Source organism: Protopterus annectens, chromosome 1.part0 (assembly GCF_019279795.1).
Source record: "Protopterus annectens isolate FY-2018-M chromosome 1.part0, PAN1.0, whole genome shotgun sequence".
Taxonomy (NCBI): Eukaryota; Metazoa; Chordata; order Ceratodontiformes; family Protopteridae; genus Protopterus; species Protopterus annectens.
In genome coordinates, this window is record NC_056725.1 from 1725561739 (window position 1) to 1725584443 (window position 22705).

At 39.2% G+C, this 22705-nt stretch overlaps 1 protein-coding gene across 2 annotated transcripts in view; it reads left to right on the forward strand.

Annotated features, from left to right (window-relative positions):
- Positions 1-22705, forward strand: part of STXBP5 (syntaxin binding protein 5) — a 3006986-nt gene that overhangs the window by 1654570 nt on the left and 1329711 nt on the right. For both annotated transcript variants that reach the window (XM_044068842.1, XM_044068850.1), the window contains exon 9: positions 21499-21577. In XM_044068842.1, the coding sequence (XP_043924777.1) occupies positions 21499-21577 (79 nt within the window). The remainder of the gene's footprint in view (positions 1-21498; positions 21578-22705) is intronic.

The window sequence follows — 22705 nt, forward strand, 5'->3', positions numbered from 1 at the left end:
ACAGATTGATGCCTAGTTGAGAGAATTTATCTATTATACCCAAGTGGGAAATAGTATTGAAGGCTTTGATCAGGTCAAGGTAGGTGGTGTGTAGTGTTTTCCCCTCGTCCATGGCTTTGGTGACTGTCTCAAAGACGTCGACCAAATTTAATGGTCATGACCTCCCCTTGACAAAACCAAACTATTTGGGATTGATGTTTTGGAGGTTGCCATTGTCCTTGTAAATGAAGTCCATGATAATCCATTCCATGGCCTTGCAGATCAGGCTAGTTAAACTGATGGGTCTATAATTTCCTGGATCAGTGGATACTCCACCTTTGTGCAAAGGGATGATAGTGGCTGTCCTCCACTCTGCTGGGATGAAGCCGGTACTCCAGCTTTGGTTGAAAAGGATGCCTAATGGTGCTGCAAGTTCCTGCCTGAGTTTATGTAGGATGCAGCCTAGGATGTTATCGGGTTCCATGGAGGCAGTATTTTTTTTTTGTTTGAAAGGGCAGTGATGACTTGCTTCCTAGAGATAAGGGGAGGGGTGGAAGGTATTGGGGATGTCCAGATTTAATGATGGGGTGACAGAGGGGTGAAGTTTTCACTGAACCTCTCTGTCAGCAGGTTGGGTATATCTATGGCGTTTGTGTATGTGGTGTCCTCGACCACCAGTTCTGAGCAGATCTGAGTGCTACCTTTGAGACTGCAGGCATATGTGAAGAAGGCCAATTTGGACTTGAAGTTGGCTTTAGAGGATTTCACTAGTGCTCTTATTTGCTTGTTCAGACTAAGTTGAGAATGCTTCAAATTAGGCACCTGCTTCTTCTTAGTCCTGGACAGCAATTTTTTCCTTTTATTATAGAGTTTATTTATTGGAGATTTCCGTCAGACAGGTTTACTCTTCCTTGAGGAGGAGGATTTTGTCCTGTCAGGTATTCCTGATTCTGTGCAGTTATATAAATGCTTGTTTAGTACTTTGGTGTAGGTTTGGACATATGTGTCAGTTCCTATGGAGGGGAGGGGGCTATGAAACTGTTTATACCTTCCCTCGGGAGGTTGTAATCAGCTTTGTGGAAGTTTTTTTTGTTTCACCCTAGCAAGGGGGTGGGGGAGATGGTGACTTCAAAAGTAACCTTTTTTGTGGTTGGATCTTACCAGAAAGGATGACGCACTAGGGATGCCGCAGTGGTTACTCATGTTGGTTAATACCAAGCCCAAGATGATATTGCGTCTTGTGGGGGTGTCCACCAGCTAGGCCAAGGCATTTGCACTGATGAAATGAAAGAATCTCTGGGCATTTGTGTTTTGGCATGAGTAGTTCTTCCAGTCTATGGTCAGATAGTTAGTCGCCCAGGAACAGGGTAAAGGGTTGAATCTTGATAGATTTGAATAGGTCCAGATAGGTGGAGTGGGCATCTTGAGTCAAAGTTGGGGGCCTGTAGCTAGCTATGATTTGAATAGAGGTCTTGTCAATGGTTAACTGCACCTGGAGTGTCTCTTGTGTGTCATACTGTTTGACCAGCCTGGAGGTGTGTATATCTTTAATATATATTTTAACTCCACCTCCTTTTGCTTTGCTGCCCACTGTTTGGGGTCTGAATATATGATAGGATAAGTAACCTGGTGTGGCTGGGGTGCTGTCCGCAGCCATACCAAGTTACTCATCCTGGTATGGCTGGGGTGCTGTCCGCAGGTATGAACCAGGTTTCCGTGACTGCACAAAGAACAGGATCTTCCAGGGTTAAGAATGCTTGCAGTAAGTGCATTTTCATGTTTAGGCTCCTAGCGTTTAGCAGCATGACCTTTAATTTGCATTTTGATGAAATTTTCATGTTGGTAGTTTTGACCTCATGGCATTCCCTAAAAAAGGCACTATGGGGGAGGCAAGTGCCTTTGCCGGAAGCCTGAAGCCCAAGGGAGACAGATGCAGGCCATCTCTGGCAAAGCATCGTGGTGTGTCGATCATGTCTTCCCAGGCTGTCAGGTGCTGGATCCTGTTGGAATGACACTGGAAACTAAGCCAATTGTTGAAGTCAGTCATTTTCTGTTTGTATTGAGGCATCTTTCTGGATGACTGTAGAATGCTGCTTAAGGCTAGGAATATACCTGCCTGGGACACACATTCAGCGAGCTCGATCATGTCTCTCTTCATATAGTCCAGGGATACATCTCAAGTCATTCACGCCAACATGGACTTTGACAAAGTCATAACAATACGTGTCGTTGAGAGACTTGAGTGCATGGGTGATATGGCAGATTCTGGCTCCTGACAAACAACTAACTGTGGCTTTCTTCTTATCCAGCCTGGTGAGGGGCACATCTGTGTGTCTCATGATGGAGTCTCCTATGACTAATATGTTGGGCTTATGTTTAAGCCTTAGTGGCTGTGAGACACAGGTGTGTATGCTATATGTGGTGTGTGCTGTGGAGTTTGCATGTGTTTTTGCCTCAGAGGTCTCTTTTGTTTGGGTATGTTTTTGTTCAGGACCTTCCCATATGTAGGTGTATGTTGTGTAGGTGTGAGTTTTGTTTGAGGTGTAGTGTTTGTGTTGACCGCCTTTGCATGCCAGATATACTGGTTTGTGAGGCGAAAGCATAAATTCTAGGTTAGTGATGGCGAAACTGTGACACGTGTGTCAAAGGTGACACACCAGCGTTCACCAACACAAGTTACCAAAGAAACTGAATGAACAAAAATTCAAGAAATATGTGACCCTGCACTTATTTTAAAACTCAGCAACAAGAAAGTCATTAATTGATGTTAATCAAATCAAATGCAATGTGTTCCATATTTTTTTCAGTTCAATTCAAAATTACTATTAAAATTTTTTGTTGCACTATTTTAAGCCCAATTATCAGTGTGCATATCATTTTTCTATTGTAAGTCACTGATTTTTCTTTTACTTTTATAATACTTAGCAACACACATGAATGGATTGTATTTTTTAAATAAATTAATATGTAAAGAATTGTTTCTCATTTGCTCAAGGGGGGACACTCTAGCAGAGTCATGTGTTCCTAGGTGGTAGTAGTAGAAGATTGTCCATGACATGGGGCAGTTGTTACACTGTCTCAAGATGCCCCATATCAACCAGACTGGCAGGAGAAACTGTAGGAAATTGTCCATCCATATTTTTCAGAATCTGAGGGAGAGAGGCCAGAGAGAGAGCTAAGGGGGTAAAGGGTGGAACATCTAAGAGGAGTACTACTAGGTAATCACATAAGTGCTACTAAGGGAAAATCTGTAGCAGGAATACCTCGCAATGGGTTAAAAACAGTGCAGCTGCAGTGGGTGATATACAAACAATCCCAAATCAGCTCAAACGCAGGGTTTAATAACCACAAAAAATAGAAGTTTCTAGTAACACAGAAATCTAGCCAATCCTGCTAGTCCCTGCTTTCTTTACCAGTCAGTTTGTGCCAGACAAGGTCCAGGCAGCCCTGCTACTCTCACTAGCAGAGAAGAGAGGGCCCTACTAACACAAGATGGCTTCCAGAAACACAGAAGGTGAAAACAAACAGTTCTGCATGCAGCAAACATGTATCCAGACTATGCTATTCAATTTAAGGGTTAAGAACACAGTACAACTCACAAAAAGCACAGATTAACCGCTTACAGACAAAAGCAGAACTCACAGTGTGAAAAATACAGTTGTACAGTAATGAAATGCAGTTAAACAGTAATGAATTGCAGTAAATAGTAATAAAATTCAGTTAAAGAGTAATGAAATGCAGTTAATCAGTAATTGCTTTAAAACAGTGCAAATGTGATAAATTAGCTCACAATCACAACAGTAAAACACGGCTCAAATAAAGCAATTCATAGAATACTGTCATCAATGTAATCAGGCTACCGACAAGCAATAACAAATGTGACAAACTAAATGCAGTTGAACACCTAAGCACAAGCAATAAAATGAAGTAAGAAGAGGTACAATATTTTTTTTAAGTAGAAAGTGAGGAGACAGAAAAAAATTCAAGGATAAGAATCCATTTAAGAAGTCAGTGTGAGATGCACACTTCCAATCTTTTTTATGGAGACGTACACACCAAGTTGACTGCAGTGAGTATAGAACCCCTATGGATTTAGGTTTATATATTACAGATCACAGTATTTACTGCACATGCCACAGCACAACATTTTGTTGTTATATTACTGCAAGTCACAGTTTGATTTTGCAGCATCTAAAAGAGTAATTTGAAATGCACAAAAAAAATCTTTCTTGCATAGGAGCAAGTCTGTCTGCCACTTTTACATGGGTGGGGGCTCTTGGCCATCCAGCTGGTGTACACCAACTCCACAGATACAGTGAAGTGGAGAAAAGAGAAAAAACAAAGAAAGCACACCTTAGGCGCTCACAGCTCATGAAGTCTCAGAAACGTACGAGAACATGGAAATCATAAAGAAAAGCCATTTAGATAAAGATATTGCAAAGAACTGGGAGTAAACATCTCAGAGAACATTGGCATCATTTGTTGAAGTAATTGCCCATTAAAATGGTACCATAAAGTTGCTTATTTTGCAGTCATCGCTGTATGTTATTTTCCAGAGCCCAGTTTTCACTTTTCTACCTGAGCAGATAATAAAGAAGTATCTCTAGTAAAGAGCCTTGTGGAACACAGCTGATAATCCCTATAGAATTGACAGGTAATTCTCCATGCTGACTTGCATACATACTGTTCTGGCATGGACAAAGCCTATTTTGTCTACCTAGGTCACATAACCTTTTCTGAAATTGTGTCACAGGTGACACTGTGGCTTATGAAGATTTGATGGTTTACAAAGATATCAAAGTTCAAAGGCATTTTTACCATAATTCATGAGTGATGTCTTCCTTAGGTCATTGCTGCAGTGTTCCAAAATTTTGGGTTATCTTGCCAAATAACATGAATAGTCTGGCAGGTTACCAATATTCAAAGTCTTCCGTAGAGCCATATGTCCAATGTATGACTTAAGCTCATGGGCGTAAAGGTACATAAGCAGACATATGAGGGTAAATCCTCAGATAATCTTGCTGCCAGTCCAAATGCAGGTCTTGCACCCATCAGTCTGTTATACGTAACGTTATTGGTAATGTTAGCCTTCACTGGTTCAGATAAGTCCCCAGATGGGGAACCTTATTTTTTTCTCAGTTGCACTGGTGCTTATTGCTCTATTAGATGTCAGCTAGGAGGGGAAAGGGCAATTGCAGTGGGCAAATTCCATACAAAGATCTGCACTCCCATTGCCATTTCTGTTTAGGTGTAGAGCATGACTATAAAAACTGCACAATCTGTCAGTCCTTTGTCCTAAAGATTTTAAAAGCTCAACTTTCGTTCCTCAACTCCTGCTTGGAAACTCAGAACCTTAAGCACCTCACCCAAGCATAGATGCTGGATTCTTCTACCCCTGATTTCCCACCTGTACAAAAAAAGTGGAAAAGGCTTAGGCCTGATATCTTGATGGCCAAGTCGGATTCAAACGTAACCACAGAGGCTTCAGAACCTGCAGCAGGCATGATGCATACTCATATGTCTGCCACCCAAAGGCATACCACAAATTCTCATTAGAGAGGAAATTTCAGTGTCACCCATTGAGGTTCGTCAGGAGTCGGAGCCTCCATGTTTAGTCAGGGAATGTTACACTTAAAAAAAATAAATAAACTAAAATCATTTCCTCCCCTCAGATGTCCAAGGAAAAGGAGTGGATGATTTTTTTATAGGATCTGTTAAAGGCTGTGATAGCAATCAGGCCACCAGCCTTTGCAGGCCCTACTCCTGCTTCTGTTTCCCAACTATTCCCCAAAAGAAACACTTATATTCTTCTTCTGAGAATGAGGAGGTTAAATCAGTGTCTGATGAGCACTCCCTCACCTATTCATCCCAGATCAACTCACTAGGTCAAGTGGCTACTGATGCTGAAGTCTGCCTTTCTCCTGACTCCCCAGTTGAAGCTACATTTGGGGAAACTATTGTTAATATGAGGAAGCACATTTTAAATGCGAATCAAAGCAGATTTCTGAGGTTCAGCAGAGACGATATAACCTCTTGGAAGTTGGCACCCCTGACCCTGCACCTGTACCATCTATCCTGGCGGCTTTACTTGATGCCTTTGCATCTGCATCCACTACACCTGATTCACAGCCACCAGCCTCTAAAAGGCTTGGTAGCTTTTACAAAATTCCTGAAGATTTGAAATTTCTGTCCAAAAATCATATAGCAGACCTTTCTTTGTTTTCTGTGTCTGCAGCCATGCTCTGTAAGCTACTTCCTGATGCGAGTGCTCTTCCTTCTGGTAAAGACAGTAGAGCTATGGACAAACTGGGGAAGAGGCTTGTATGTCTTCCAACTCCTAGGAAAGCCGACACCACAAGTCCAATACAGTAATGGCCACTAATAGTAGACAAACACGATCCAAAAACTTTCCTTCAACAAACACGATTTATTAGAAACTTTTAGACACCCATTCGATTCCTACCTGATGTGGAATACTAGAATACAAATCTTTCACATCCACTGTGACAAGGTAAGATTGAGGGAAAAAATCTAAAGCATTAATAGATTTCAAAAAAGACCATGAGTCTTTTGAAATTTGACTTTCATTTACTACGTATTTTTTCAAAATATTGTCTAACAGTTTTGCACATGTATATGTAAAACTCTTCCTCCCATCAACAAGGGTCTCATTGGTGGGTTCTTCAAATTTTTATGAATCTTTGGTATCTCAAACAGATATGGGGTCCTAGGAAACAACTGTTGCAAATATAAATAAGTATCCCTATCAATTCTGGCTTCAATATATAATTCCTCTATGAATGCTTTAATCTTCATATATGCTCCATTCATTTCATTGATTGAAGCCTTATTATACGTTTCACTTTCCAGGATAGTATACATTCTAGAATCATAATCTTCAAGTGACATTATTACTAAGCCACCACCCTTATCGGGTTTCATAATGCGGCTGGGAGCTTGACACAAATATTCCAGAAAGTCTCTATCTTCCTTACTTATATTAAAGTTGTAATTTTTCTTGTAAATATTAGATTTCTCCAAATTCTTGAGATCTAGTTCTGTAGCATTTTCAAAAAGTGTCACTAAAGGGTGCAGGGGAGGATTATACACACTACATACATACAAATCTGATTTCTCATGGGTATTTTTACCCATTAATGACATAAGGTTAATTTTCCTGCAGAACAATTTCACATCTATCAAAGTACTTGCTAAATCAAAAGGGCAAGAAGGAACAAAAGTGTACCCTTTAGGTAATAACTCCACAATTTCCGGACAAATGTTAATACTTGAGTAATTAAATATTTTAAAGTCCCCACTAGAGTTAGTCAGTACTTCATAAACTACTGGACCATTCAAAATTGGACCAGTGATGGCTACCATTTCTTTCTCTTGTTCCTCATCCCTCTGTTGTTCCGTTTCACCTGTTGGAAATTTCCTTTGCAAAAATTCTGCTGGAACTGCCCTGATCATTAATTTCAGCCTGTTAGGTAGTGCTAGTGTTTTTACGAATGTTGTTATTTGTTTGATTCAGTCTTTCACTCCACCTTAACCCATTATTATCACTTTGTTCACTTACCTGGCTTGTTGTTACAATGCTCACCTTGGTGTAATTGGTTCCCATCAATAAACTCTCTAGAACTTTCACCAGTATACCTAGAAGAAACAGTCAAAATTCCTTGGACAGTTGGGGGCTTAGGATAAGCCCTCCCCTCCTTATAATCCTTAACATCTCGTGCTATTTTCTTTACTTTGGTGTTTTTAATTTTTACCATATGTTCATCAATACTGGAAAAACACCTTTCATAGTCGAAACGATATCTCAAGAAATTAACATCGTTTTTAATGGATTGATCCAATTCTTCTATTTCTACAAGAATTGGATCAATCCATTAAAAACGATGTCAATTTCTTGAGATATCGTTTCGACTATGAAAGGTGTTTTTCCAGTATTGATGAACATATGGTAAAAATTAAAAACACCAAAGTAAAAATAGCACCCAGATGTGGATTATAAGGAGGGGAGGGCTTATCCTAAGCCCCCAATTGTCCAAGGAATTTTGACTGTTTCTTCTAGGTATACTGGTGAAAGTTCTAGAGAGTTTATTGATGGGAACCAATTACACCAAGGTGAGCATTGTAACAACAATGAGCCAGGTGTAAGTGAACAAAGTGATAATAATGGGTTAAGGCGGAGTGAAAGACTTATTCAAGCAAATAACAATACTCATAAGAACAATAGCACTACGAACAGCCTGGAAGGGGCTGAAATTAATGATCAGGGGCAGTACCAGCAGAATTTTCGCAAAGGAAATTTCCAACAGGTGAAACGGAACAACAGAGGGATGAGGAACAAGAGAAAGAAATGGTAGCCATCACTGGTCCAATTTTGAATGGTTCAGTAGTTTATGAAGTACTGACAAACTCTAGTGGGGACTTTAAAATATTTAATTACTCAAGTATTAACATTTGTCCGGAAATTGTGGAGTTATTATCTAAAGGGTACACTTTTGTTCCTTCTTGCCCTTTTGATTTAGCAAGTACTTTGATAGATGTGAAATTGTTCTGCAGGAAAATTAACCTTATGGCATTAATGGGTAAAAATACCCATGCGAAATCAGATTTGTATGTATGTAGTGTGTATAATCCTCCCCTGCACCCTTTAGTGACACTTTTTGAAAATGCTACAGAACTAGATCTCAGGAATTTGGAGAAATCTAATATTTACAAGAAAAATTACAACTTTAATATAAGTAAGGAAGATAGAGACTTTCTGGAATATTTGTGTCAAGCTCCCATCCGCATTATGAAACCCGATAAGGGTGGCGGCTTAGTAATAATGTCACTTGAAGATTATGATTCTAGAATGTATACTATCCTGGAAAGTGAAACGTATAATAAGGCTTCAATCAATGAAATGAATGGAGCGTATATGAAGATTAAAGCATTCATAGAGGAATTATATATTGATAGGGATACTTATTTATATTTGCAACAGTTGTTTCCTAGGACCCCGTATCTGTTTGGGATACCAAAGATTCATAAAAATTTGAAGAACCCACCAATGAGACCCTTAGTTGTTGGGAGGAAGAGTTTTACATATACATGTGCAAAACTGTTAGACAATATTTTGAAAAAATACGTAGTAAACGAAAGTCAAATTTCAAAAGACTCATGGTCTTTTTTGAAATCTATTAATGCTTTAGATTTTTTCCCTCAATCTTACCTTGTCACAGTGGATGTGAAAGATTTGTATTCTACTATTCCACATCAGGTAGGAATCGAATGGGTGTCTAAAGCTTCTAATAAATCATGTTTGTTGAAGGAAAGTTTTTGGATCGTGTTTGTCTACTATTAGTGGCCATTACTGTATTGGACTTGGCGTGGTGTCGGCTTTCCTAGGAGTTCGGAGAAGTTAGTTTTACATTGTTACAAGTTTGTATGTCTTCCAAAACATTGTCCTCCCCTGAGGAAGCAAGTACTAAACAATAGGCCTTATCTATGGTAGCTCAAGCCTCCCTAGTGGCTAGACAACATGAAATGTAGCTATGATATGGTAGAAGCTTCCTCCAGTTCAGCTGCTACAGGTTCTGCGATCAGGAGGTATGAATGGTTCCATTCTTAGCCCCACCCCCAGGATATTATGGCAAAACATTTAGACTCTCCTTTAAATAAGGACTTTTCGTTTTTTTTTCTGGATGCTGGTAGTCTTTTCAAACAATTGTAAGATCAGTATAAAATCATGATGAACTGTAGACAGATTATCACCACTTCCTTCACTTATAGTGAGTGTAGGCCTTCTTGTAAGGCAAAGAAAATGCCTAGGAAAATATTTCAAGACAAACCAGACAGGGACTGTAGATCTGGGAGGCCTTCCTACCCAAACAAGTCTGTCAGACCACCCTTTATTTCCTTCCCCACCCCTCAGTCCATCTCTTCCCCTATCTGAAAGGTTCACTTCTTCCCTAAAAAAAGTTGTCTATTCATCACTTGAGAAAAATAGGTTCTTTCCATCATTCAGAATTGATAGAAAATTCTTTGGAAAGAAGTTCCTTCATTCAGTGGCATCCCTTCTCATCACAATCAGATACAGTTTCTTTCTACCATCATTTATGCCTTGCTCCAGCAAGGCACAGTAGAACCAGTCGATTCTGCAGTATTTGAGAAAAGAGTTCCAATTCACCTTATTCCTCATTCTAAGAAAAGGAAGATACTGGAGACCTATACTGGACCTCTCCACCCTTAACACTTTTTTTTCCGTGTTCCATCTTTTAAGATGTTTTACCTACAAACCCAGCTACCATTCATTCTTCCCCAAGACATGCTGTTGTCTCTAGACCTAAATAACTATCCCTATGTTACTGTTCACCCTGTTTTCCAGAAATTGCTGATGTTTCATACTTGTTCGTCACACTTTTAGTTCTCTACTTTGCCCTTTTACTTTCTGTTGTCAGCAGAGTTTTCACAAAGTGTCTCACTCCAATCATAACATACTGCAGGACTCAGGGAACCCAGGTATCCCTGTATTTTGATGACTTGCTGATACATCATCTCAGCAGGTACTCTTGACTAATATCAACTTCACATTGTCCCTACTTTGGGTCTTTGGTTCACAATCAGTCTAAAGAAGTCCACAGTGTAACCAATCCAAGACATAGTTTTCTTGGGGTAAAGAATAGATACCAAACTCATGCATGCTTTCCTATCACCAGGCAGAGTGTAGAGCCTCGCTCGTTACTTCCTTTCTTTTCTTCCTCTTCAGTCCAGTACTGCAATGGAGATTCTCAGAGCACTGGGGTTCATGGCAATAACCACTTTCCAAGTGGTTTACATTTCCATACATGACAGTATCCTAGCAGACTCCCTAAACAGATTAAGGGAAGATCCCTATGAATGGATGCTGAATGGGAAGATCTTCCTAAACATAGTCCACAAATGGGGGAGGGGTTCCACAGATTTGTTTTCCTCCTTCAACTACAAATAACTTCCACTCTTTTGTACCAAGACCTACTGCCCTCAAGCTTGGAAAACAGATGTAATGTACTTTATTTGGAAAGGGAGCTTCTTGTATGACTTCTCTGCACTTCCTCTTCTTCCCATGATCTTAATAAAGACCATAGAGAATATCCTAAGATCTTACTGGTGGCTCCTTGTTGGACAGGGCAGCACTGGTTCCTCCATGTCTTCCACCTAGCCAAAGGCCATCAACAGAAGGTACCCTCTACAGTGGACTTGCTCACACAGCAGAAGGCCTCATTACTTCATCAAAACCTGACATCATAGATGATATAATTCTGATCCTAGGCACCAAATTTCTGTGGACATGCTTAAGGTTCTCCAGAAGGCAAGGTCACCTAGTACCAGGAAATCTTACATAGCAAAATAGAAAAGATTTACATTCTGGTGTCTGGGTAAAAAACATGAGTGTGTACAGGCTAAAACCACACTGGTCCTCTCTTATTTGTGTGAGCTGTTGAAATCTGGCCTAATATACTCCTCAGTTAAGGTAGACATTTCAGCCGTATGTTCATGCCTACCTCTTCTGGCCAGATTAGAGTTAAAACAGTTCTTGAAAGGTGTACTCCAGCTGAAACCTCCAAGGAAAGTTATACCACCTGGTTGTTACCTCAATTTTGTGCTAGAAAAACTCACTCTTGCTCCTTTCAAACCAGTAGCTTCTGCCTCTTTCAAATTCTGTACATGGAAAACCATTCTTCTGGTAGCTGTCATCTCAACTACATAATTGTTTCAGACATAGTTTTACATGCTGTCTCTTTTTTTTTTTTAACCAGAAACATATTTATTGAATTTTCAGTTATGACATAGACAATCATACATTTATATAAATTAAAACAAACCATATTGATATGTTTCCATTTGCAGACATTATACATCATATATATTCTTCTATACAATCATTGTTAATCAAACATTACATAGCTCATTCAATTTCTGCCTTCCCTTAAGCCTCATTCCTACTCCAAACTATTATTCTGCATGTATTGTTGTCCTTCCATATCAGTACTGCAGTATTTATAACCTAAGGAATCTCCTGCCAAGGATAGCCCAACGTCCAGACAATATACTGAAGCCTTTAGTATGTATAGGTATTGTAGATCACATGTACGCTCCATGCCCAAAAGTGTAGCACATAAACATGATGTACAGACATTTACACTCAAAACTTCTTTGCCACCATTCTGAATGCTATCATTGAACATCGGTCTAAATGCCCTTCTGCTGTGCTGCTTACCAAGCTGTGTTTCAGATAAGTGACTCACTGGGGTTTCTTCTTGTCTTTCTCTTATTTAGTGTTGGAGTCATGTCATCCAGAAAGGGGAAATGTCGGTCTGGGGGCATATTCCCCATAAAGACTGTCACAATCAGTATCTTTTCTGTTTAAGTGCTTCCCATGACCATGCACAGTGTTGTATCTGCCAGGCTTTTGTCCCTAAGACCCGACATAGTCATCTCTCCTCTTTATTTAGCTTGAAAGTCATTGTCTTAAGTTGTTGGCTCAAGGTACTATGGTGGAGTCTTCCCATCCTGAGGGTCAGCCATCTGCCAAGGAAAAGGCCAAAAAACTTTGATATGGCTGCTGTCCAGCCTTTGTGGATGCCTCTTTCAAGACTAGTGAAAGCCCAGAGAGGATCATCTGGTGGCTGCCTCAGATTCCTCTGCAACAACCCTATTGGAGGCCGGCATGGGTCCAACTTCTCACACGTCCTCGGAGGCTTTGCAAACATCTGCTCCTGACATTAAAGGGGAACCTTCACTGATTATTTCTGAGGGACTGAGGAGGATTTCACAGGTCTTAGTGAGGAGATTCCTACTGCGCTTATTGAGTGTCACCAGGGGTCTGAACCTCCAAGAGTGTTTTGTGTGGATGTCCTGCAGCAATAGAAAAACAAGCATATTTCTCCTGTAGCTAAGGATCCCCAACATGAGTGGCAAGATTTTACTCAGGGGTTATGTAATGCTTTAATGGCTGTAAAGCTTCTTCAAGAGGTGCCTATGCCTGCTCCACCCTGGTCTTCCACTCCTCTTAAAAGACCCAGAAAACTATACTCTGCAGATAAGGATCTGGATTCTGGAAAGCAGTCCTTGGCTTATTCTTGTCAAATTGCTTCCCCACATTGGACTGTGGTTCAGAGGAAGAGAATTCTATTAGTCCAGATTCCCCTTTGGAGCAATCTCTCCTTTGGGGTACAGTTGCCTGCATGATGAAGTTTTTTTTAAGTGGGATTGTTCTCAAGTCACTGATATTCAAGAAAAGTATTAGGAGCTCCTTCAGATGCTGTCTCCTAAGCCAGCAGCTGTTCCCCCTATTCTGGCTGCCCTCCTGGATACCTTTTCAGCAGCTTCTGTATCCCTTTATTCTCAGACCTCTGCACCCCAGAAATCTGATAGATTTCACAAGGTGGCTGATGAGTGTAAATTTCTTTAATTGCCATTTTGCCGATTCTTCTTTAGTGTCTGCCTCTTCTGACAAGCACACCAAGTTGTTGCCCTTTGCTACGTTGCTCCCTTCAGATAAGGATAGTAGGTCTGTGGAGAGGCTGGACAAAAAAGGTTTACCCAGCTGCCACTTTATCCTTTCAGACCATCCGTTATCAGACTTGTATGACCAGGTATGTTTTGGCCCTCCTTTTTCAGGTTTCCAAAGTGGTTTCTGGCCTTCCTGACTGAGGGGAAGTGCTTCTGCCTCTCAAGTTGCTCATCACTCTATCAAATGCAGCTATGATGTAGCTGATGCTTCCTCCAAGACTGCTGCCTTTGGTTCTGTTATAAGGTGTAACTCTTGACTGTTGAATGCTCCTTTGGATAATAAAAATCCTTTGGTACTGCTGCTGCTGAACTTTTCAAGTCTGTTCAGGATAAGAGTAAAGCCTTGCAGGAGTTGAAACATGTTTATGTTTTTTCCTATTCCTAATTTTCAGAAGAATTATCCTTCCAAGTCTACTTTTGTTTGTAGGCAGTCTCACCCCTCCACCTAAGGGAAAAAAAGGTCCTAGATGTGTGCCTCCAGCTAAGTCTTCTCAAACCCCTACCTTCCTAAAACCTGCTTTTTGAGATTAGCTGGATTCAGTGTGGCAGTTTGTTTACCCTTTCCCGTAGCCAAGCTGCCTTATCCCTCCATCTTTCTATATCTCTTCTAAATTGGTTAAATATCACAGCAGACTCTTGGGTTCTGTCTATTATCCACCAGGGCAATTTCATGGTTTGGAAATCCCTTCCTCCCTTTTTGGGCATCCCTCAACCTCCTTGGTAACTTTCTTTTTTTCCCAGAGCTGTACCATTTTCTTTTGGTCCAAGGCACCATTCAACTTGTGCATCCTGCCCAGGTAGGGAGAGTTTTTTTTTTCCAGAATGTTTTTGGTTCCCTGAAAGAAGGGATATCAATTCTGGACCTTTCACAGCTCAACACTTTTTTTTTTCAAAATTCCTTCCTTTCAGATGTTGTTTCTTCAGACTTTATTCCCCCTTCTTCTATCCCAGGCCTTTTTGGTCTCAAGGATGCCTACCTTCATACCCCCATCTATCCCTTTTTCAGGAAATGTTTGATTCTTCCTTGCATTTTCTGTTTTTTGCTTTGCCCTTTGGCCTCTCTACTGCCCCAAGGGTATTCATCATGTGCCTCGCTTATGTCATTGCCTTTTGAAGAATGAGAGGAGTTCAGATCTTTCACTACCTGGACAATTTGTTTGTTCAAGCTTCTTCTCCAGATGCTGTGCTTCAGGATGTGAGGTTTACTATTTCCGTGATACAGAGTGTGAGGTTCACCATAAACTTCCAGAAATCTGCTCTGACAACTTCTTGGGATTGTATTTTCCTCGGTTGCCAGATTCAGACCATCCCCATGTTGGCATCTGTACCTGCCCCCAAAGCCCTGTCTTTTGCTGCCTTTTTCCAGTCTCCATTTCTTTCTCATGCTTCAGTCACAGTCAGTGAATTTCTCAGGTTGCACGGGTTCATGACTTCCACCATTTCCATGCTCCCTCTAGCCAGACTCCACATGAGAAAGCTTCAGTGGTACCTCAAGTCAGTATGGCTCCAACATTGCTTCCATTTGTACTTCAAGGTACCCTTCCTTCCCTGTCTCAAGCTCGAGCATCCATGATTCCTCAAATTTCACTCAACCCAGGGCTTCTTTTCTAATCTCCAGGTCCCGACTTAAAACTGCTCTTCACTGACTCCTCAGATAAGGGATGAGAGGCCTCCTTTGTTTCTCTCAAGGTTCAAGGTCTCTGGCCTCTTCATCAGAGACTGGACTACATTAATGTAAGGGAGATGGGTGCTCTGCTTCTAATTCTTCAGGCTTTTTAATTCCTTCTTTCACCCTGGGCCTGTCAAAAATTTCCCAGGCAATACTACGGTAATCTGGTATGTCAACAAGCAAGGGGGTACAAGGTCCTGTCTTTTTTGCAGACTAGCTCTTCAATTCTGGGATATAGCTGTCCAGTATCAAGTGACTGTTCAGGCAGTTAGAGAATAATCTAGTGGCAGACTCTTTGAGCAGGTCCAGAACACAAGCTCATGAATGGATGCTTCACAGAGATGTATTCCTGGGCATTGTCCATTGGTAGGGTATTCCTCAGGTAGATCTTTTTAACCTCCAGTCTGAACTGACAACTTTCTGTATTCTGTTCCAGAGTTCGAAATCCTCTGACTTGTAAAGTGGACACTATGTCTTTTCCTTGAAAGGGGATGTTTCTGTCTGCTTTCCCTTTCCTCCTGTTACCCCAAGTCTTGCACAAGATCATACAAAACTAATTGTCGATGTGGGATGCTCTTATACTTCCACACCTAGATCAAATTATTTGGCAAAAAATAACGTGAAGCGATGAATGCAAACCACAAGTTCTTTTAATCGCAATAGTAACAAGTACACATACAACTTGGTGCTTTCATCCCTTAATAAACAACTTCTTAAGACTGTCCTGCCAGCAATTAGTTTCATTCATCCCTTAATAAACAACTTCTTAAGAGTGTCCTGCCGGCAATTAGTTTCATTAAGTCTTATTTTGTGGTGGTTACTAGTTTCTACTTGCACAAGATCAGGCAGGACTCTCCCAAAATCTTGGTTGCGACTCCTTTTTGGCTCAGACAGTGTTGGTTCCCCCTTGTTTCTCATTTGGCCTGGGGATATCACCACAACATACCTCACTGTGTGGATCTTCTCACACACGACAAAGGGTCTCTTATCCATCTTCACTTGTCCACTCTTCAGCTGATGCTGTGGGTGATAGGGTTTTGATCCCTTTTAGGCACCTCTTTTCTGTTGATGTGCTTTGGATTCTGTCAGTGTGATGGTGTTTCACACCTTGGATATACATAGACAGCTCAGATATTATTTGGATAAAACTAAAGTTATTGACAGATTTGAGCAGCTTTTTGTCCCCCCCCCCCAGGTCTTTTGGTTTAGCTTTTCCTACGCAAGCCATTTCTTCCTGAATTTCTAAGGCCATTTCCTTTTGTTATTCTTTTCATGGTAAATGCCTTTCTTCATCAGTAAAGGCTCATTTTACCAGGGCTGTTGCCTCCTTTGGTGCTCTTTTCCCAAGAAGGTGGATGCTATATCTATTTTTGTGGCTGCTACTCGTTCCTCTGCTCATTCTTTTACTAAACATAACAAGTTGGATGTTATTTCCAGAACCAGAGCTGGCTTTGCTAGAGCTATCTTGCATGGGTTTTTAGAGGGCTCTTCAGTGCCATCCCCCTCCCAGAGTTCCCTCTTGAGCTTTTGTACTCTCCCTTCTGTTATTAATACTGAAACAGTGATATGGGAGGACACATTGCAGTTGTCTAAGGTCTTACCATAACAGTAGATGTCCTCCTTTTCACTGTTGCAGTATCCATTCCCTACCTCCTGTACCCTCTGCTCTAGCCTATTCCTTCTTGCCTTCCTGGCAGAGGGACTGTTCTCCTTTTTCTCCTTCTGAATGCATATTTTTTTCCTTGTCCATAGGGACATTCTGTTCCTTCTGGGGCTTTTTCAGTTCTGAGTGTGGAGTCTGGATGTCACTTTTAAACTCTGTGCCTTCCTTGGGGAGCATATGTGGACATATAATGTCTGTAATTACTAAAGGATTTGGTATACTGGCCAGATGTTGGGTTGTCCTTGGCAGGAGATCCCATAGGTTATGAATACTGCAACAGTGAATAGAAGGACATCTACTGTTATGGTGAGATCTTACACAACTGTGCTTTTTCACAATTCACATTTTTGCTATGTAATTTGTTCCTACTTTTTTCAAAAGATCCTACTTCCAGTAGTTTTATTTCTGTTGCTGTATTCACCACTGCTAGTACTGTTGGTTTAGACTTTGATTTCCATTTTCTAGTAATTGCATTTTTGGCAGACATTAGAATTAAACTCAGCAAGGCCTTACTATGTTTAGACAATTCCAATTCGGTGCCACACCTCAAAGAAATCATTTTGTTAGTTATACCAATTTGCTTACCCAATATTTATGTTAGAGTAGTCTGCATGGAATTTTTAAAGTATAACATTTCATTATACTCCCCAAAAATGATGTTCCCATTTAGTACTTTCTTCCCAATCACACCTCTAGCATTTACAATTTACCTAAGGAAAAATTCTTTGGAGTTTGCTTGGGATATAAAAATATCTATGCAAACATTTCCAAGTTTGAAATATAAACTTGTAGACTTTGTTGGATATTTGGGAGCCACATTTGTATCCCCCTATTGTTTCTTTGTAAATTGCTTATCCAGTCTGTCTTCCCAATCCTTTCTTCTGATAGATTTCAGTAGTTTTAATGCAGTATTTTATATACTGTACTAATTATCCCTTTTTTAACAGCAACTTTTGTTCTAGATTATACTGAAGACAAGCGCTGGTCTTTCGCTTAGGATCCTCATATTTCTTTCTCTTTGCCTATACCCTGATATCAATCTTTGATAGGGAAGGCAATCTCTAGCCTGTAGTCCAAATGAATTCTTGGTCTCTTTCATTCTGTTGCCCTTCCCTCTCTAATTATTTGCTCCCAATACCTTAGTTCTTTTGCCAGTTTTTTTCCAGTAAATTCCAGCCCCCTCTTGCCTGTTCTCTGTACCCATAATTGCAGTTATCCCTAGCGGCAGAATTTATATTTTTGATCCCTGTGTTGGCTTAGTTCTTAAACTACTTTATGAATATAATATTCTGTATGATTATTGTTATTCTCCGTAAGGATCTGCATTCAAAATCCCAGTCTGTGTCTGTTTCTTGAGCTTCCCCATTTCATCTACATCCCTTTCCACTTTGAATTATAGCTTTCTGTTTGTGCTATGTGTAGGAGCCTTAACTGTATAGCTCTGAAATACCCCTTCAAATCAGGTAATCCCAAGCCATGTTGTTCTGTTGGAAGGCTTAATGTATCCTTCTGGACACCTGCCCACTTCCCCTCCCAGATAAAATCTTTCAACTCATTATTATTTGCTTTCTACAGCTTCTCCTTTGATTGATAAAAATATTCCTGACCTGTGTATAAAACTAAATGGACTAAAAACATTTTCACTGTGTGTAACTTGCTATATCTATATCCATAAAATAGAGCTTCCACTTCCTCAGTTTTAGCATTGTCTCTTCTCACATATCACAGAATCCTTTTTAACACATACTCATAAGTACCTCATTTTATCATGTCCCTATTAATATGGACACATGCTCTTCCTTTTAGAACTTTATCATTTACGTGTTAGACAAACTTGCAATGGATTTCAGAGGTGAAGACCTGAAAATGCTGTCTCATACAGAGAGCTTACCATCAAAAATTTTAAATGCAGCCATATCTCCTGATTTAAATGAGGCAGTTAAGTTAATTTTAATAAAGAAAAATGAACCACTACTGTTCAAATAATATGTTTTTTTTATCATCTCTTCTTTGTTTTCTTTTGGCGTTAGTTTTCTAGGTTTAGTATTTCACGATTGATGGTTTTCATCAGATGTCTTATCACTTGATCTGAACTGGTTCTTATTTTAAATCTTTTGCTACACATTCAAGATCAGTCTGAAGAAGTTCTTCAATTAAAAATGTTTACTGGTCATTTTTTTACAAGTAAAACCATTTTCACTTTTCCAGATGTAGTAACTTGGAGTGCTTTATTTATTTTTTAATTATAGAGATTCTGTAATGTATGGGGCACTGCTAGTATTGAGCTACCTCTTCAATCAATATTTATTATAATTTGAGTTCTTCCCGATAAAACAAGGTGGTTTAGGATTACCTGATTTGAAGGCTTACTTTAGAGCTACATGGTTAAGGTTTATATATATAACACAAGCAGAAGGTTATAAATAAATTGAAAAGGGTGGAAAATGAAATGGAGGGGAGGGGGCTAAGAACTATGGAGAGAATAGAATTTTGGATGCAGATCCTTAAAGGAGAATAACAGCATCCATACAGATAATTGTATTCATAAAATAGTAGAAGGCATTTTGAGAACGTAGCCAAAAGGGGAATCAAGAAATATTTTACCAATAGGAATGACTGCAAGTAGGGTTAAAGAAACAACGCAAGGGGGAGACAGAATTTTCTAAACAATATTAGCAAAGGGACTAAGGTATTGGAAGCAAATAATGAGAGAAAAGAGTAAGATGAGGCCAAGCAGAAGTTTGGACTGCAGATTCGAGACTGCTTTCCCTACTAGGGATTGATAACAGTGTAGGCAAAAAGAAAATGATAGGGGAGTGCTAAGTGAAAGCCCAACCCTGATACATTTTAGTTTAGTCTAGAACATAAGTTGATTTTAAAAAAGAGATAATTAGTGGGGCTTATAAAATATTTACTGATGACTATAAGAGTCAACCAGAGAAGGACAGAAAAGATTGGGAAGACCAAGTGGAAATGCAAAATGAAAAGGAATCTGTTTGACTCCCAAGTATGCAACAAAATGCATGAGGTTTAGGATTTTTGCATGGAAGTGTTTGCTTTAGGTATTTTTATACCCAAGCTGATTTTAGAGAATTTTTCCTCAGGTAGATGAGAAGTGTCGGAGACATCATTAGAAAGCAATGTATTTGGGAACATGTTTTTGGAAATGTAACAAACTAGCAGATTTAAAAAGTATCAACAGAGTACACCGTCAGAAATGTTGGTTGAGAAAAAATGGATTGTAACTAAAGAAGTGATTCATTTGAGCTGGGATATAGGATCTGAATTGCCCAGGCATATTAAGACCTTACTAAGTTTAATGCTGTTGGCCACCAAAAAAAAAAGTACTAGAAAATCAAAATTAAAATCTAAACCAGCTGCAACTGAAGTAGAAAATATGTGGAGAAAATTACACAGAAATAAATGGAATTTTTGCAAATAATACATGCAGAATAATATACAGGAGGAGTGAGGCTTAAGAAAAGCAAGAATTGAGCAATTTACATAATGTTAGAGTGAGTGACCATTGTAAAAAAATGTATAACACTTGAAAATAATAAACAATGTTAAGTTTCATTTTCTTTTTTGCTAATGTAATATATGCATACTTATAACCTTGTTTAAAATATGAAGATTTATTAAATATGTTGAAAAAAAGAAGGTGGTGTGCACAAACTGACTCAAATGAACTCATTTACCAGTTTGTAACTGACAAGTCACAGAAATTTCCCATAAAGTAAGTATTGCAGAAATGTTTTATTTCTTTAAGAAAACAGAAATAGCAAGTCAAGGGGTAGTCTGGCAGCTTTCATAGGATAGAACTTTATTAGGCTGACCTTGGAGGTACCTTTAGTTTTTTTGGAAGCAGACAGAACACTGTGACCCATAGCATTTTTAATTGGTGCACACATGTAGATTGCATTGCATAATGTTTAATTAGCTTTGTGTTTCTTATGTGATGTGCATTAGTTTGTGTTTGGTAAGTCACTGCCTATGAACAGTTAATGTTTGATCTTACATTTTGATGGTCACTGTGAACTACGGCATTTTCAATCAGTAGATATATGACGACGTTCAGTATTTTAATTTTAACTTTAACTTTCTGTGCCTTGTGTTATGCACATTAGTTTGGTAAGTCATCATCTAAGTGTGAGCAGTTAAAGCTTCTTATACACTGCAGGCTATATTTTTGTGTGAACATTGTGACCTGTAGCATTTTCATTATGTACTCTGGTATTACAAAACATTATTAAAATATTAATAGGCTGCAGTGTTAAACTGTATTATGTTATCAATAACATATATAATCAGGATTTTATATATCAGACACTCTAAGTATGGTCATAGGAGGTGTGAATGCATCAAGGCAGGCCCTTATTGTGAGCAGATAGTACCGCCTGTGACCAGCTGTGGCTTCCCCAATGTCTTTTGCTGTAGTATGTAGAAACATCTGTTCATTTTGCAAGCTTACTTGCTTAAGGCTAAATCTGGCTCTGACCATAGTTGTTTACAGTAATCCATTCTTGAGCAAATGACTGCCAGGACTGTCATGATATCTATGCTCCTATTCTTAGATAATTAGATGTGTATTTGCCTTTATTTCCCAATAACACTGGGGCATTTTTTTTGTTTGTTTCAGGAAAACAGCCAAAGGATGGGAAGAAGCCAGAACCTTGTAAGCCTATCTTGAAAGTGGAATATAGAACAAGCAGATCAGGGTATGACTCAGTTTAATTAATGTCCTAGTTTCTATTTTTACTGCATTAAAAGCAAAGTACCATGTATAACTATTTTTTAAATGTTTTTATTACAGTATTTATTTGTAAATTATCTACTGAAATGCAAATTGCTTATGTTATGTGGGGATCTGACAGGTTCCTTAAACATGTATTATTTGATAAATGAAAACAAACCAAGTATAACACAGTCAAAAACTTTATTGATAAATGTCATTTGTCACATTATTAGAGAATCATGGTTAGCTTGTATGTCTGCTCACATGCCGAGACATAATCTTCAAAAATATTGATGTATGTAGAGAGCAGCCTTCATAAATTTGCAAGTCACTGTGAAATTTATAGGCAACTTAACTTCAGTGTGGGTTATAAAACGTTTATTTTTTGCTTATTTTAAACAATATATCATGGAACAAAATAAATTTGTCAGATGTACTTGCAATGCTAACAGTAATGCCAGGCTAAAGGAAACATGAGTTAAAATATAGTATATTTTATCTTTTTGGTCTTATTTTATCTCCAGTCAGTGTGCTTATCCTCAGTGCTTAGGAACGTGTGCTGTTTGTCTTTGTGAATATATATGGTAAAATAGAATGTCTTTTGAAGTGTGATGAATATCCAGACTTGCTGTCTTCTGTTGTGAATGTAAACAAAAAAGATGAAAGACCAGAAACCATCTTTCTTTTTGTAAGTATTTGCTGTAATCTGTTATGGACTTTAACAACAACTACAGGAATAAAAATGAAAAAAATATACATTTTTTATTTTGTCTTGAAGATCTACACATTGCAAAGTTGTACACAACAGAAAGACACAAGTCACTACTAATTTTATTGTGTTTGTAACCGTGTATACCCTCCTAGGGGCAGACATCATAATGAGATTTTGCTTTCTTCTAAAGCTAAATCTTCCCCATAATGCAGTGTGGCCACACTGTTTATCAGATTATAATGCCCATGGCTGGACTGTCATAGATCCATTGACTTGGAATGAAAGAACTGACAAGGCGAGGTAACTTTGAGAGTTGGGTTGCCACCTCTTTCAGTGCTGAATGGCCTGAAGCCATGCCCCATGTACTACCTGTAACTCCACCCAGGCCCAACCCATCTC